Genomic DNA, 13,517 nt, shown 5'->3' on the forward strand with positions numbered 1-13,517 from the left:
ACTGCATTGGGGCTGTTCATAAAGCCCTAACCACATGTAGTGACGGCAGCAAGCTATGCGTCGAGGAGTGCTGGCGATGCTAAGGGCCTGGCAATAAGTGACGACGACGCGTTGCATAAGCGAAAGCCTTGTTGGCCATTGTCGCTGCATGTGATTGGCATGCTAGGATCACATTATTGCCATAATTCAACATAAGTTCACGTTGACTGTTAGAAGTTGGCTCTTTGTATTGCTGCCATTAGAGTTGAAGTTTTTATTCAATCAGTGGACAAGATGGTCGAAGTGATTGTTGTTGAACTCCTCGTAGATTTTTCTGAAACCCTCCAAAGAAGGTTGCACAAGAGGAAAAGTTTGCAAAAACATCCCGACTTCTTCAATTGCCTCATCCAAATGGATAAATGCCAGATGTGCTATTTCAATCTAGAAACAAATCCATGAAGTAAACAAATCCTAACAGCATGTCATGAATGAGGCCACCTGCCGGTGGCTCTAAGGCATTGCTCTGTTGAGCATGAAGTTGCGGGTTCCATTCCTGGCCGCAGCGGCCGCATTTCTGATGGAGGCGAAAAGCAAAAATGCCCGTGTGTACGAGATTTTGGCGCACGTTAAAGATCTCCAGGTGGTCAAAATTAATCCATAGGAGCCCTCCACTACAGCGCGCCTCATCGCCTGCATTGCGTCGGCGCGTTAAACCCTACAATCAATCATTCAAATCAATCAATGAATAGGGCCATTAAGTGTAACCTGTTAATTCCAAACATATTACTTGAGAATATGGGATATTTTGAGTCGATCGGCCCGGTTCATTCGAACCGTAATTTCCCACGGAAATTTGTTCCTCTGCAACTAATCTGGCTCTGAGTAAAGTCCAATTGTCTCGATAGATCAATAAAATTCATTCCTTTACATTGTATGTTGCACTGTAGTGTAAAATGAATATAAACCAGCTTGCCTAATTGCCTGATGTTTTGCATTTTTCATCACTATGTGCAAACATATTGAAATGACTGTGGCACATTTGCACCTTACGTGGCCAAAAATGTCTTGGCTGCTTGAAAGCATCTAATGCGGAAGAGAATAATTTTGCACAAAGGAAGTAAAAACTTCAGAGTCACGCTTCACTCAGAAATTTGTTGGTGTGTGCGTGGGATCAAGTGGAAATGGCAACATTGTAACTTGGATGTTTTGGGGTGGAGGCGTGAAACACAATCGGAAGCTCTCTCGCCTTGTATAGTCAAAGCACTACAAGACTTGAGGGACTCTGACGTGAACCTTGCTTGTTACGGTGTCGTGACATCGATGCAGCAGTGTTTTCACAGAAAACAAACATTGTCATAGCGATGGTTTTGTAAGCCTGTTACGGAAAACTTGGGCCTTGTGAACGGAGAAGTCAAGGAAAAGCTGTGGTGACCATGTGTGTTTGATTGTAGAAGCACTTCGGTATAGAATGCCCTCCATTTATAATATACACACAAAAAAGTTGCCACTGCTTGTATTTGTAAATTGCAAAAAGGATTGGTGCTCATTATGTTGAAGACAAGAAGTGTAAGGTGACAGCAGATACATCTCGTTAAAATTGGTTGGAATTTGGGGGCTATGTTGACAACAGCGTTTCTTGATTGGCTTTTGTTGGTTTGACCTTTATATATTCAGACTCACTTTTTGACAGCAACTCGACGTAGTGATCTTTCACTGGAAGAGCGCTGTTGGCAGGTAAGGGGGAGGGTGACCACATTCTGGGATGCCAGGGCTGTGCTCTTTACTAGGGTGGTAAAAATCTTTTTCAGGCAGGGAAAGAAGGGCTATACTATTCAGGAGACAGAGGTGAATGGTCAAAGGCTGAAAAAAAATACACATGCTCTCTTGTCGCCTCCCAAGCGCGAATCATGGAGATTTAATCCTGACTTTGTTGGCCGTTGTTCTTGCTTTCTTAGCTGACACCGACGTCAACTGGCGTACTTTTGAAGGGGAGACGGCGCTGCTCCTTGCCTGCAAACGGCTACGAGGAAAGACGCTGCTCGACACGGTTAATAGACTCCTGGGGAGCAGCGCTGATGTTAACATTACTGACCACGAAGGCGACTCTCCGCTCCTGGCAGGTATGGGGTCCCGCCATCCCTTGGAGTCAAAGCACGGGTACAAAAAACTTGTGTTCTCTCGTGTTTGTATGCGACAGTGTATGTGAGTGTGGAAAGTGAAATTAACGCAGTAAGATTCCTTGAAGGCACGAAGTGTGTGAAGGGTTAGCGGAATGTGCTGTGCTTGATGTGATTGCATGAGACCGCTTTCTTGTACGAAAAGATTACTTTCCCTGCTTTATTGTTTAAGAGTTCAGGCATGGCCGAGCTAAATGTCGCAAGTTATTTTTTCTTTTGAGAAGGGCAGCAGTGCGCAAACACACTAGTACTGTCGTGTAGGTTTGCTTTGTGCGTGCCAGTACACAGGGGGACAAGACTAATCTGTTATCGCCAAAGGACGAGCCCTTCATTGCCAAAGCCTAGCTGTGTGTTGGGTTCAGTAAGCGCCTACATTTCTGTTACCCTCTCAACAGCTTCACTGTGTATGGAGCATCCCAGAACTGAGCAGCTTTGTTAGTGACCACCCCTGGCTCGAACTGGGAGTGCTCATTATGAGCTGGTCATACTGCTCCCCCTTGAGGTAGCCATTGCAGCTGCTGCGCTATGACATTATGGAGATGTAAACCATCAGTAATTTTGTGCGCAGGCACGCATGCAGGCCTGGAACTTCGACCAGGAGAGGCATTGTATACAGCATTGTTCACGTAATTTTAACCTTCCTGAAAGGCTTTTAAATTCGCTTTGTAGTCCTGATGCATGAATCTACAAGGGTTTGTCTCCCTACCAATATGCATTTGCTGCGACTGGAAGCAGTGTACTACACTATACCTAGAGTTCTGTGTTTTTGGAATCTCTGGGAGAAAATTTGGAGTCTGTGTGTGGATTGACGAGATTTGATGTTTCTCCTGTTTCGTGCATTCAGTTCCAATCTTCGTAAAATAGTGTTACTTGCATGCGCGAATATGCACGGGGGGGGGTCTTTCTGTAAGTGGGCTTTGCTGCAAGACACCGAGCCTATATGGGAAAGATTGCTGCTGAGTCCCGTTACTCGCTTCTTAAATATTGATGATGTGCCAACACAGCACATCGCAGCCGATTAGTTACAGTGCATGCACTTTTTGTTTTCCTGCCTACTGTACATTGCGTTACTTGACTTAGTCTTGTTGTAATACTGGCGCAGTCAACTCTCGATGATAATACAAGGTTGCCTAATTGGAATTCTCAGTTAATTGGAAGCGTTGTGCTGGCCGCGGCAAGTTTACATGCAATCCGATGAAAGAAGTTGCTCGATAATTCAAAGCTGAAACCCATTACTTTATTTTTTATTTATTTATCATATACTGCAAACCATTTAAGGTGCAAGCAGGAAAGGTACAGCAAGTTCGAACGTAAAACAAAGGTACAACAAAGTTACAACAAAATTGTTACTAGGATACATCAAATGTAAGAAAAACTTGGAAATCACCATCCAATTTTACTCGTTTCCATAGGGCTGAGTACACCCACTGCAACACAACCCATAAGCAAAGCACCACACTCTTAGGCACACAACATGTTAAATCAAAGAAGTATTGTTAAAGTCAGGAAACAAGGCGCGTTTTATGGTGGAATGGAAAGAAGAGTAGAGTTTCGGGGCAACAAGTTCCACTCAGTGATTGATTTCGGGAAAAAAGAGTGTTTGTATATATTAGTTCTTGCGAAGATTGGCTTGATGCTGCAGCTATGTTTGTAATGGGAAGGCCTGGAAGAATCTTTTACCATGTAATTTTCTGGCTTTATTTTTAGTTTAGAAAAATATATTAGACGGAGTAAGTTAACTAGAGCAGCTCGTCGTCTGTCTTCAAGAGGTTCAAGATTTGCCAACTGCAACATCGCAGAGGGGGAATCGCGGCATCTATACCTACTGTAAATAAAACGGGCTGCCAGGCGCTGAATTTTTTCTATCTTTTGTATATTGCTTTTTGTGTGAGGGTCCCATACTACGGAGGCGTACTCCAAGGACGGTCTTACCATTGTTTTGTAAGCTTTAAGCTTTAAGGAACTGGGGGAATTAGCTAATCGATGCTTTAGAAACCCTAGTTTTTTACGTGTGGAAGAGCATGCATTTACTATATGAGTTGTCCAGTTGAGACTTGAGGTAAGTGTTACACACAATATTTATATTCTTCCACTTGTGTAATCTGTGACCCTTTTATATCATATTTGAAGTGAAACTTGTTGATTTTGTTGGTGATACACAAATGAGCAGTTTTTTCTAGATTAATTACCATGTTCCACTCAGAACACCAAGTTTCCAAGTTACCGATATTTCTGCTTAAAACTTGTTGATCTGCCGTCGTGTTTATGACTTTGAAAAGAATGCAGTCGTCTGCGAACAGTTTAACTGATACTCTGGTATCTATTGCTTCAGCCAAATCATTAATATAAATGTTAAATAAAACTGGACTGGGTACGGACCTCTGCGGTACTCCGGAAAAAACGTCTAAAAAACCCGAGCGCGTTCCCTCAGTCTCTACATACTGTTTACGGTTTAGTAGGTAAGATGTGACCCAGTTTGTTATATCTGAAGGAACGCCAATTGACTTCAGTTTATTTATTAATTTTTTATGTGGACTTTTAGCGAACGCCTTCGAGAGGTAAAAAAAATCACATCAACCTGGCTACCAGCATCTAGAGCCTTCGCAAATTCATTAATTGTAGTTAATAACTGCGTAGTAGTAGAACGACCTCGTCGGGAACCGTACCGTGTTGGTGTTCAGTGAGAATATTCTGGGATTGAAGAAAGCTGTTGAGGTATTTTGCGATAATATGTTCCAGCAATTTACAACATTGACAGGTGAGAGAGATGGGCTGATAGTTACAAAAATTGAGACGGTTACCCTTCTTAAACACAGAAGTCACACGTGCAATACGCCAATCATCAGGTATCGCACCAGATGAAACGAATTTCTGAAAAATGACTCTCTCTTTTAAGGTACTCAACCTTCTTTGTTGCGCACAGCACTGTGTGAGCAGTCTGTGCAGTGCACGCTTCAGGCTTTCGTTTTAAAGATAAGTCTGAACTATCGTGGCAACTCACGTCGTACACTCGACTTGGAGATGAAAGTCGAGATTTCGAATAACATCAAGAAGGGAGACGTGTTGCGGACTAATAAGAAGGCTGTTTTTGTGCTCCAAGTTTAATTATAAGTTCGGTCAGTTCAAAGTTTTTTGTGGTCCCCCAAGACTTCGTACTAACGGGACTCAACTGTATACCGTATTTTCCGGTGTATATGTCGCAGTTTTTTTTTCTGAAATTTTCGTTGGTGCGTCTTATCTACCGGTAGGTGCGACTTGTGTATGGAATTAATTTGGTACGCGGCAGCTGCACGTGGTCCGCGCTCAGAAAGGTGCCTGTGCGCTGCGTGATGTCAGTGCACGTTCAGAGACACAGCTCTATGGTCTAAATGAATGAATTATCTGTTAGCACGTCGGAGGAAGAAGGCTTCCATGGTTCTGCCTAAACGCCGTCTGTAAGTACATTCCATCCGTGTGTAGCAATAAACCATTTTTCAGAAGTTCTGTTCAGACTTTGGACGGTATATGCACATGTCTAGCACTGCTTACCGGGGGATGCAATCAGAGGCGGCCGCCGCTGCAACCAGATAATTTCGCTGAACTTTCTAACAAACTGATCCTCTGCGGGTTTATCTGATTAAAAAGTGCGTTTTGTACATACTTATACACCGTTGCGACTTGTATACGATTCTTTTTTTTTTCCCCGGAAAACCTGTTGTTTGGAAGGGGGTGTGACTTATACAAGAGTGCGACTTATAGACCTGACAATACGGTAATGGACGTGCCAGGAGTCACTGACGACTGCCTCCCTCGCCCCCTCCTGTTGACACAGCGATCCGCGTGGGCGAGACGGACGTGGTGCGGCAGCTGCTGTGCGTCGGGGGTGCGGACGTGAACGCTGGTGACAGCGGCTTCTGGTGCCCCATGCACGAGGCGGCCGAGCGGGGGGACCTGGCCACGCTGCAGTGCCTGGTGGAGTATGGCCGGCACACCCAGCTCGGGGTGCGCGACGAGTGCCGCATGACGCCCATCTTCGTGGCCGCACAGGGTGGACACCTGGCCTGCCTGCAGTACCTGCTGGACGCTGCAAGGGAGACCGGTGGGTGGGGGAGCTGGCCCACTGTGCAGTATATGACGTCCAATAGGGTGCTATAATAGGGCTTAGAGATAAAAAAATATCCCGGGCCGTCTCCACTAACGTGAAACCTGGTCAGGGGTGAAGCATGCGGTGTATAAGGATATTCTTGGCACCTTAACGTTTTTGCCCAGGTAGATGAAACCTTTGGGGGGGTGGAGGTATACAGCTTTGCTGTAAAACTCTCTTGTCTTTGAAGCACGAAGCGCTCCAGTGCGGGGCGTAAACGAGTGTCCCGGTGTTTTTTTTTTTTTTTTTTTTTTTACCGCGCGTACGTTTTAGCGAGAGGTGTAAACAATTTTCCCGGTGTTTTAGTACCGTGACTATGTGAGATGAACGACGAGTATGACACGACGGCGACAGCAGCAACAGGAGACACGGAGAGCCGCAGCCCCTAAGAGGCTTTGCCCCTAAAATCAATATTTTGGGGGGTTTATGTGCTGAAGCTCCGTCTGGGCTACGAATAATGCGTAGAGATTAAAAAAATAAAAATTTGGGGGCTTTACTCACTGACACTGCATTTTGGAGGTAAATAATGCTAAAAGATAAACAAATAAAATTTGGGGGGATATAATACATCTGGATCATGCTTAGAGGGGGAAAAAAATGAAATTTTAGGTGGTTTTACCCGCTGATACTGCACTTTGGCTCTGAATAATTCTTAGAGAATAAAAAAATAAAGCTTTTGGGGTTATTATGCACTGAAGTTACGCTTTGGCTCTGAGGCTCGCCATAGTGAAGGGCTCTGGGTTGATTTTGATTGCCTGGAGATCTTTTATGTGCACGTAAATCTCAACACACGGGCATTTTTGCTTCCTGCCTCCTCCTGAAAAGTGTCCACCGCAACCAGCAATTGGACCCGCGTCCTTGTGGTATGCTGCGCAAGGCCTCAGCCGCTGCGCCACCGCGGCGGGCTGCACAGAGATAGGAAGCAAGCATATTGGATTAGGGAGCAGACTTGGGTGGATGATACCGTAGCTTGAATCAACAGAAAGAAGCAGAGTTGGGCTGGACATGTGTTGCCGGGAAGTGACCACTGGCGGACCACCAAGGTGACGGAGTGGCCATTGAGAGACGGGACCGGAAGTGTTGGAAGATTGGTAACTCGATTGAGGGGTGAAGTGAGGAAATTTGGTGGTGAGGAATAGATTTACAGTGCAGAATAGGAGTTGGAAGTCAGTGGGGAGGCCTTCATCCTTGAGGGAACATCGTATGGGGGGTGATGGTGGTGGAATCGTTGAGTGGGGCATGAAAGAAAAAACCAGTGAAGTCTACTTGTTTTCTCCAGAGTTTCAAATAATAGGAGGTGTGTCTAAGGTGGCCCCTACTGCTGACAACTTTGAGATTATTACAGGATGTGAACAATCTTTAGGGAGGCGATGATGGCTGTGGCTTGTGGGTGGAACAGGCCAACGCACCCAAACTGAAATTTATTTTACGATGCCCAGCAGTGGAGCGTTTGCGGCCGCTCAGGCGTGTTTGAACAGACGCAACTCTACTTTGGGCTAAGCCGTGCTCGGCTAATGACTATGATTGCACTTGCTGCTTATGACAGTGCTAGGCTGGGGATGATAGCATAAGTCAGTCAGTGCTATGAAACACCTACGCTGTTTCATTTGAATGCTGGTTAACTCTTTCGTTACGGCGGAAAAACGGCCGATTTTGAGGGCTTCCACAAAACATTTTTTTTCTCTTGAGCTACTGGACACACTTAGCCTTGCAATGCATGAAACTGTAGCTCATAGATTGCTCTTCGAAACACAAAGCAGCAGTTTTGTTAAAGGTACAATTACTTACAGTTTATTTGTCAAGTAATCAGAAAAAATCCCCCAAGAAAAGTATACAAAAAACACAAATCGGCAATTTTACCAATAATGTTTACCGTATTTGTTCGAATATAAGGCGGTCACGATTATAAGGCGAGGGGGGAGTTGAAGGACCGAAGAAAAGGAAAAAAAGTTTGCACACTAATATAAGGCGAGAGATCCCGCCAGAAACTTTATTCAAATTCCTACCTTTGAAGTTCGCGAAATTCAGCTGCGATACCACATAATCACGAGCTGTCATCATCTGAAGCATCACTGCTGTCCTTGTCACTGGTGCACTCCCAAACTTCACTGTCGTCAGTGCGGTCCAGCGAGTTGGAAATGCAGTACTTCTTGAAAGAAGCTGCCACCATAGCGTCGGGTATAGCTGCCCAAGCGTCGGCTAAACGGCCCGACGGTGTCAAGGTTGTTTCGTCAGAGGCCATCCATTCGTTGTAGAGGCGTCTTACATGGTCCTTAAAAGGCTTTTTAAGACACACGTCCAGTGGCTGCAGTTGGCTCGTCATGCCTCCGGGGATGACAACCAGATCTGTGGCTTCTTGCTGTAGCTTTTCTTGGCCCCCTCGGTCAGATGTCCCCGAAAAGCGTCAAGGACGAGCATCGATTGGCGAGCCAACAGTGCCCCGGGGCGCTGGCACCACACAGTTGTAATCCAGTCGATGACGAGTTCCTCAGTCATCCAGCCTTTTTCTTGGCAGCGGATGTGCAGACCCTTAGGAAAATTTTCGTTTTTAGGCATCGTTTTCCTCTTCAGCACCACGTAAGGCGGCAGCTTGTGCCCGTCGGCGGTGCACGCTAACATTACGGTGACCCGCGCTTCTTCGCACCCTGCGGTATGTATGCGCACTTGGCGATCACCTTTCGTGTGTACCGTTTGCGCCGACGGCATGTCAAAAAATATCGGGGTCCCGTCCGCGTTCCCGATCTGGCCAAGGAGGAAGTCGCGCTTCTCTTCGCAGTCCGATGGCGTAGCGCTGAAAAGACAGCAGCTTTTCTTCGTAGTCACGGGGAAGCTTTTGCGTAATAGAAGTCCGCCTTCTAAGTGAGAACCCGGCTCTCTTCATGTACTTCTGCACCCCGCCTCGGCTGGCCTTGAACTGCGACCCGGAGATGCCGCGATCTTTTGCGAACTCTCGGGCCTTCATCTGTAGCATTTCCGTTGTCACAGTCAAGTCACGGCTCCTGGTTTGTGTGACGAATTCAGTCAGACTAGCCTCCACTTCGGGAAACACACCCTTGCGTGGTCCTCGGAAAGCTTTCCGCATCGCAGCGCAGGCAAAGAGGGCCCCCTTCTCTTTTCTCCAACGACGCACGTTGTTTTCTGGGACGCCGTACTTCCGACCTGCAGTGCAGTTGCCCAAAGCTTCGGCATCGGTAATCACATCTCTTGAATGCCGCATCGTAATGACGACGACGACTTGCCATGATCACTAGTCACAACGGAAAGGTTCCTGTAGGTAATCCAGTCAAATGCCTTGGCGAACGAAGGTAGAGTACACTCTAACAAAGGTCACGAGAGGCTGCCGCTACACGCACACCTGCGAGGGAACACAAAAGACAAGCACATGCAAGCGGCGAAGCGCACGTGGAAAACTGGCTGCGGCATAGAGAAAGAAATATGGCTGTGGTTTTGAACTCGGCTTGTGGATTGAAACATACTGAATTTTTGCTGGCTGTTTTTGACTTTTTATGACTTCCCGCGACGCGCCGTTGCTGATCTCGGAGCCCGCCCTCGAATATAAGGCGGGGGTAGACTTTGAGGCCGCGGTTTTCGGAAAAAAAACTCGCCTTATATTTGAATAAATACGGTAATTTCTGTTCAAAAAGAGACGCCATGTTTTTGACATGCACTGCCATTTATTGCAGCGTTTTCTTTTCTTAGCGAGAAATTAACATAACGTTTGTACTGAAAGTGCTTCACTGCATAGTAATCGCAATTGCTGACCACGGCGGCAGCATTTCGTTGTTTTGTTCCTCCGTTAGGTCCCCCTCCCTCTCAGTCAGCGCGCTCGCCCACGTATTTTCTCTGCTCGCGTGTCTTTGCGCAGCTTGTTGACACATGTTTGTCGTCTTAGTTGTTGAATTGACGCTTATAATAAAACGCCAAAACGGACATAATCACGGCACGAGGGACGAAAAACCAGCCAAGGACGGTTGGTTTCAAGTATGGACCGATAACCGGCCCGCCGTTTAAAAAACCGGTCGGGCCGGTCCGAAACCGGGCAGGTGGCAACCCTATGCGGTGTTCTCGGATTGTCTCCTCATTTCACTACCATATTTGGTCATGATGGCGTGGGGCACCATCGTGGCACTCCCAAATTTGCTCTCTCCCTTTTTCCCGTCCATATTTGGTCACAATGCTGCTGTGCTGCTTCGTGGCATTCTCAAACTGGCTCCCCAGTTCACTACCATATTTGGTCATGATTCTGTGAAGCTCCATCGCGGTGCTGGTGGATTGGTCCGTTTTTGGCGTGCAGTTGAAATTTATGGTCTTCGTTCTTTTTTCAAGGGGTGCTGGTGCATCCCCTCTCAGGTGACGACTGTCTTTGACACGTGGCAGTTGGATTCTCTATTTGGCATTCCTCGAGTTTCCCAAGTTTCTCTGAGCATTTGATTTTGCTGAAAAGTCTTACTGCGTTGCATCATCACTGTATATTACGAAGAGTCAGCCAGTGCACTGTATAAATTGTCATATCAACAGCCCACAGTGACAGCACACAGTTTCCTGGTTTACGGGGAAGCTGTACAAGAGGGGCATCAATTTTATTGCTGTTAGTTTTTAATCTCGCCGACTCAAAAAGGCTTTATTATACTTTGGTTTGCAACATCTGTACTAACAATGCTGACAGACCTAGGTGATGAGCTCTGCCGCTTTGGCAGCACTGCATTCCAAGACACGTTCAGTGTACCGCGATTTCTGTTGTGGCTCCAAAACGGCAGTTTCAGACAGGGTGACCTTGTGATGTTTAATTCTAGGGACAGTAGCCTGAACCTTGAGAGTGTATTGGACACACCTACTGGTTTTCCTGACTAGTGGCTGACGAGCACCTGCTCAGCATCTTCAAACGAGAGTGCGTGCCCTCTCGAACATAAAACCCAAGCACGCTGCTTCTGCTGACGTGGAATATATCTGCTCCCCTCTCTGAAATTTGCTGAAAAATATCGTTGTGCCCTGACACCAGCTTGGCGAAAGACAGCCGGCTTTGCCCAGGGCATTGTTCATGACAACAAGACATCGCTGCCTGTATAACAGTGCCTGTCAAGGTTGCTCTCTCCTGCCCTTCCCAGCTCACTGGTCTTTTCGCATGCATGTGGCCTGCATAGTGTCTGCCGCAGTGCGCCACATCACAGAAGCTGTACAAAATGATTTGCGGGGTTGGACTAGCCTTCGCAAGGTGTGCCCAGTGTTTAGGGCCCCTAGGACGCCTAATTTGGCCGCTCATCCATGGTGTGGTGGACATGCCTCAGGCTCTCATTGAAAAGCGGCTGTCGCGACAGGCAATGTTGTACAGGCGGCGTTGACAGACTATACCTGTTACGGGCCGTCCTTTGTGATTCTCCCTACCAAGGAGGGATGGATTCTTCTCTCTTGTGTAGGGGAGCACACCCTGCTGGACCAGGGGGCCGTGGACCGGGCGACGCCCCTGATGATCGCCGCTCAGAAGGGCCACGAGGCGTGTGTGGAGCTGCTGCTCCGCTACGGGGCCGACCCCAACCGCACCACCACCGACAACGTCACGGGCCTGCACCTGGCCGCACAGTCCAACGCCGTGCGGTGAGCCACGCTTTGTGCGGGCAGCCCAGCTCTTCGCTTTGGCTGGGGAGTGCGTTTTTGCGTCACATTTTGGATGCTGGCACGAGTCAGTTTTGAATCGGCCGTGGCTGCTCTTGGCATAGTCCTGCGTTTGATTGTCTGTCTGCATCTAACATGATGTCTGCATATAACATGCATGTAACATGTAACATGTAGCACGGCAGAGGGGTTTCTTTCTCCCTACATGTCTGCAATGTGGAATCCCTCTTTTACTTTCTTTGCAGCAGCTGTACTACAGGGTTGGTGTTATGTTGTGCCGTGCCAAAAAAGTTTTGTAGCGTTACAACTACTTTGGAATCTCAAGCATGCTCGGACAGAGGGCATTTTGTCTTTCTGCTATAGTACCAACGCCAATCTCTCACTTTTCCGAGTACTATAGAATACACTTCACGTGCGCAAAACACCACTGCACTCATTGTTTTTTGAAATGTCGCAGTATTCTGCCTTTTCACTTTAATTTTGCCTTCCCTTTTTTTATTTTTTTAACCATCCTTCTAATTGTTCACGTGAAGTGCAGAACTAGTCCCACGGACTGGGGGGCATTTACCAGGTGCCTTATCAGGGGCTACGAAGAATTCGCTGGGGGCCGATGAACGAAAGAAAATAGAAGTACGAACGGAAAGCGGAGAAGACTGCCCTGCAGCGTATACGACACCGCCACAGCTTACGCCGCCAACGCCGCCCCGAGACGCCGCCAGTGTTTATACGTACCATCACGCGGCCCTGAGCGGCGCCCGCGTTTATACGTGCTGTGTACGTGTGGTTCGGATTTCGGACTCTCACTTGCGAGGGTAAACTGAACTTCGTGCGCAGAGAGTCGCCCCACCGCCGCGCATCGCGACGGACGTTCTCAGTGCTATTTCCCCGATCCTATAACGCAATGTAATCAGTTTTCCTGTCATTAAACAGTTTAATCTCTTTCCAAGACAAGTCCTTACTAAAACCGACCTAGCTGACACTTAGATAATGAACCATGGGCTATCCAGGTCACTGAAAAGAAAGGCTTACAGCCAATGCATACAGCTGGTGATGACATATGGGGCAGAAACTTTTAAGGGGGACACTGGTCTTAAAACAACTCCTTTTAATTTTCAAGTAAGCTTTGTGAAACACGAAAAGAAATTTGGGTCATCTGAAGGAGCCAGGGACATAAGAATAGTAGGGGCAATGTGCACGGATAGAAGTAAGGAAAGCTAGATAACTTGAAATGAAGGAATGAGAGAAACAAATTCTAGAAAATCTACAATATTTCTTGCTTGAAGTTAGTATGGTAACGTATAGGGAATCTAACTGATTCCGTGACAGAATTTTGATAATTACGTTATAGGAGTGGGCTGTAGCAACTGCAAGAGAAGGGAAAAAAATTCATATCTGGCTCATCTCAGCGTGCACAAAGAAAAAAAAAAGCAACAAGTTGTGCAACAAAAAGCAGGAACTTGTGAGTACATTCTTTGTAGTGGGCTTGGTGAAAGGCTGTAGTGTGCCTTGAGTGCGTCGTTTTTGCCACAGAATGCAAAAGCATGAAAGCAAAGAAACACAATGCAAAATACAAGATTGTGTTTTGTGGTGGTCAAGTAATAATGGCAGTACTCGTGTATATTGTGCAG

The 13,517-nt window shown here is 46.8% G+C and overlaps 1 protein-coding gene across 1 annotated transcript in view; it reads left to right on the forward strand.

Annotated features, from left to right (window-relative positions):
• Window positions 1-1,934: 1,934 nt before the first annotated feature.
• The window catches only part of LOC144149986 (ankyrin repeat and SOCS box protein 14-like), a gene marked incomplete at its 5' end in the record, with an annotated part of 28,955 nt that continues 17,372 nt past the window's right edge, over window positions 1,935-13,517 (forward strand). Inside the window, 3 exon segments of the mRNA XM_077681748.1 lie at window positions 1,935-2,099; window positions 5,968-6,234; window positions 11,694-11,871. Of these exon segments, the coding sequence (XP_077537874.1) occupies window positions 1,935-2,099; window positions 5,968-6,234; window positions 11,694-11,871 (610 nt within the window).

Source organism: Haemaphysalis longicornis, unplaced genomic scaffold (genome assembly GCF_048455015.1).
Source record: "Haemaphysalis longicornis isolate Haplotype H1 unplaced genomic scaffold, Haemaphysalis longicornis Haplotype H1 scaffold_8, whole genome shotgun sequence".
Classification (NCBI taxonomy): Eukaryota; Metazoa; Arthropoda; class Arachnida; order Ixodida; family Ixodidae; genus Haemaphysalis; species Haemaphysalis longicornis.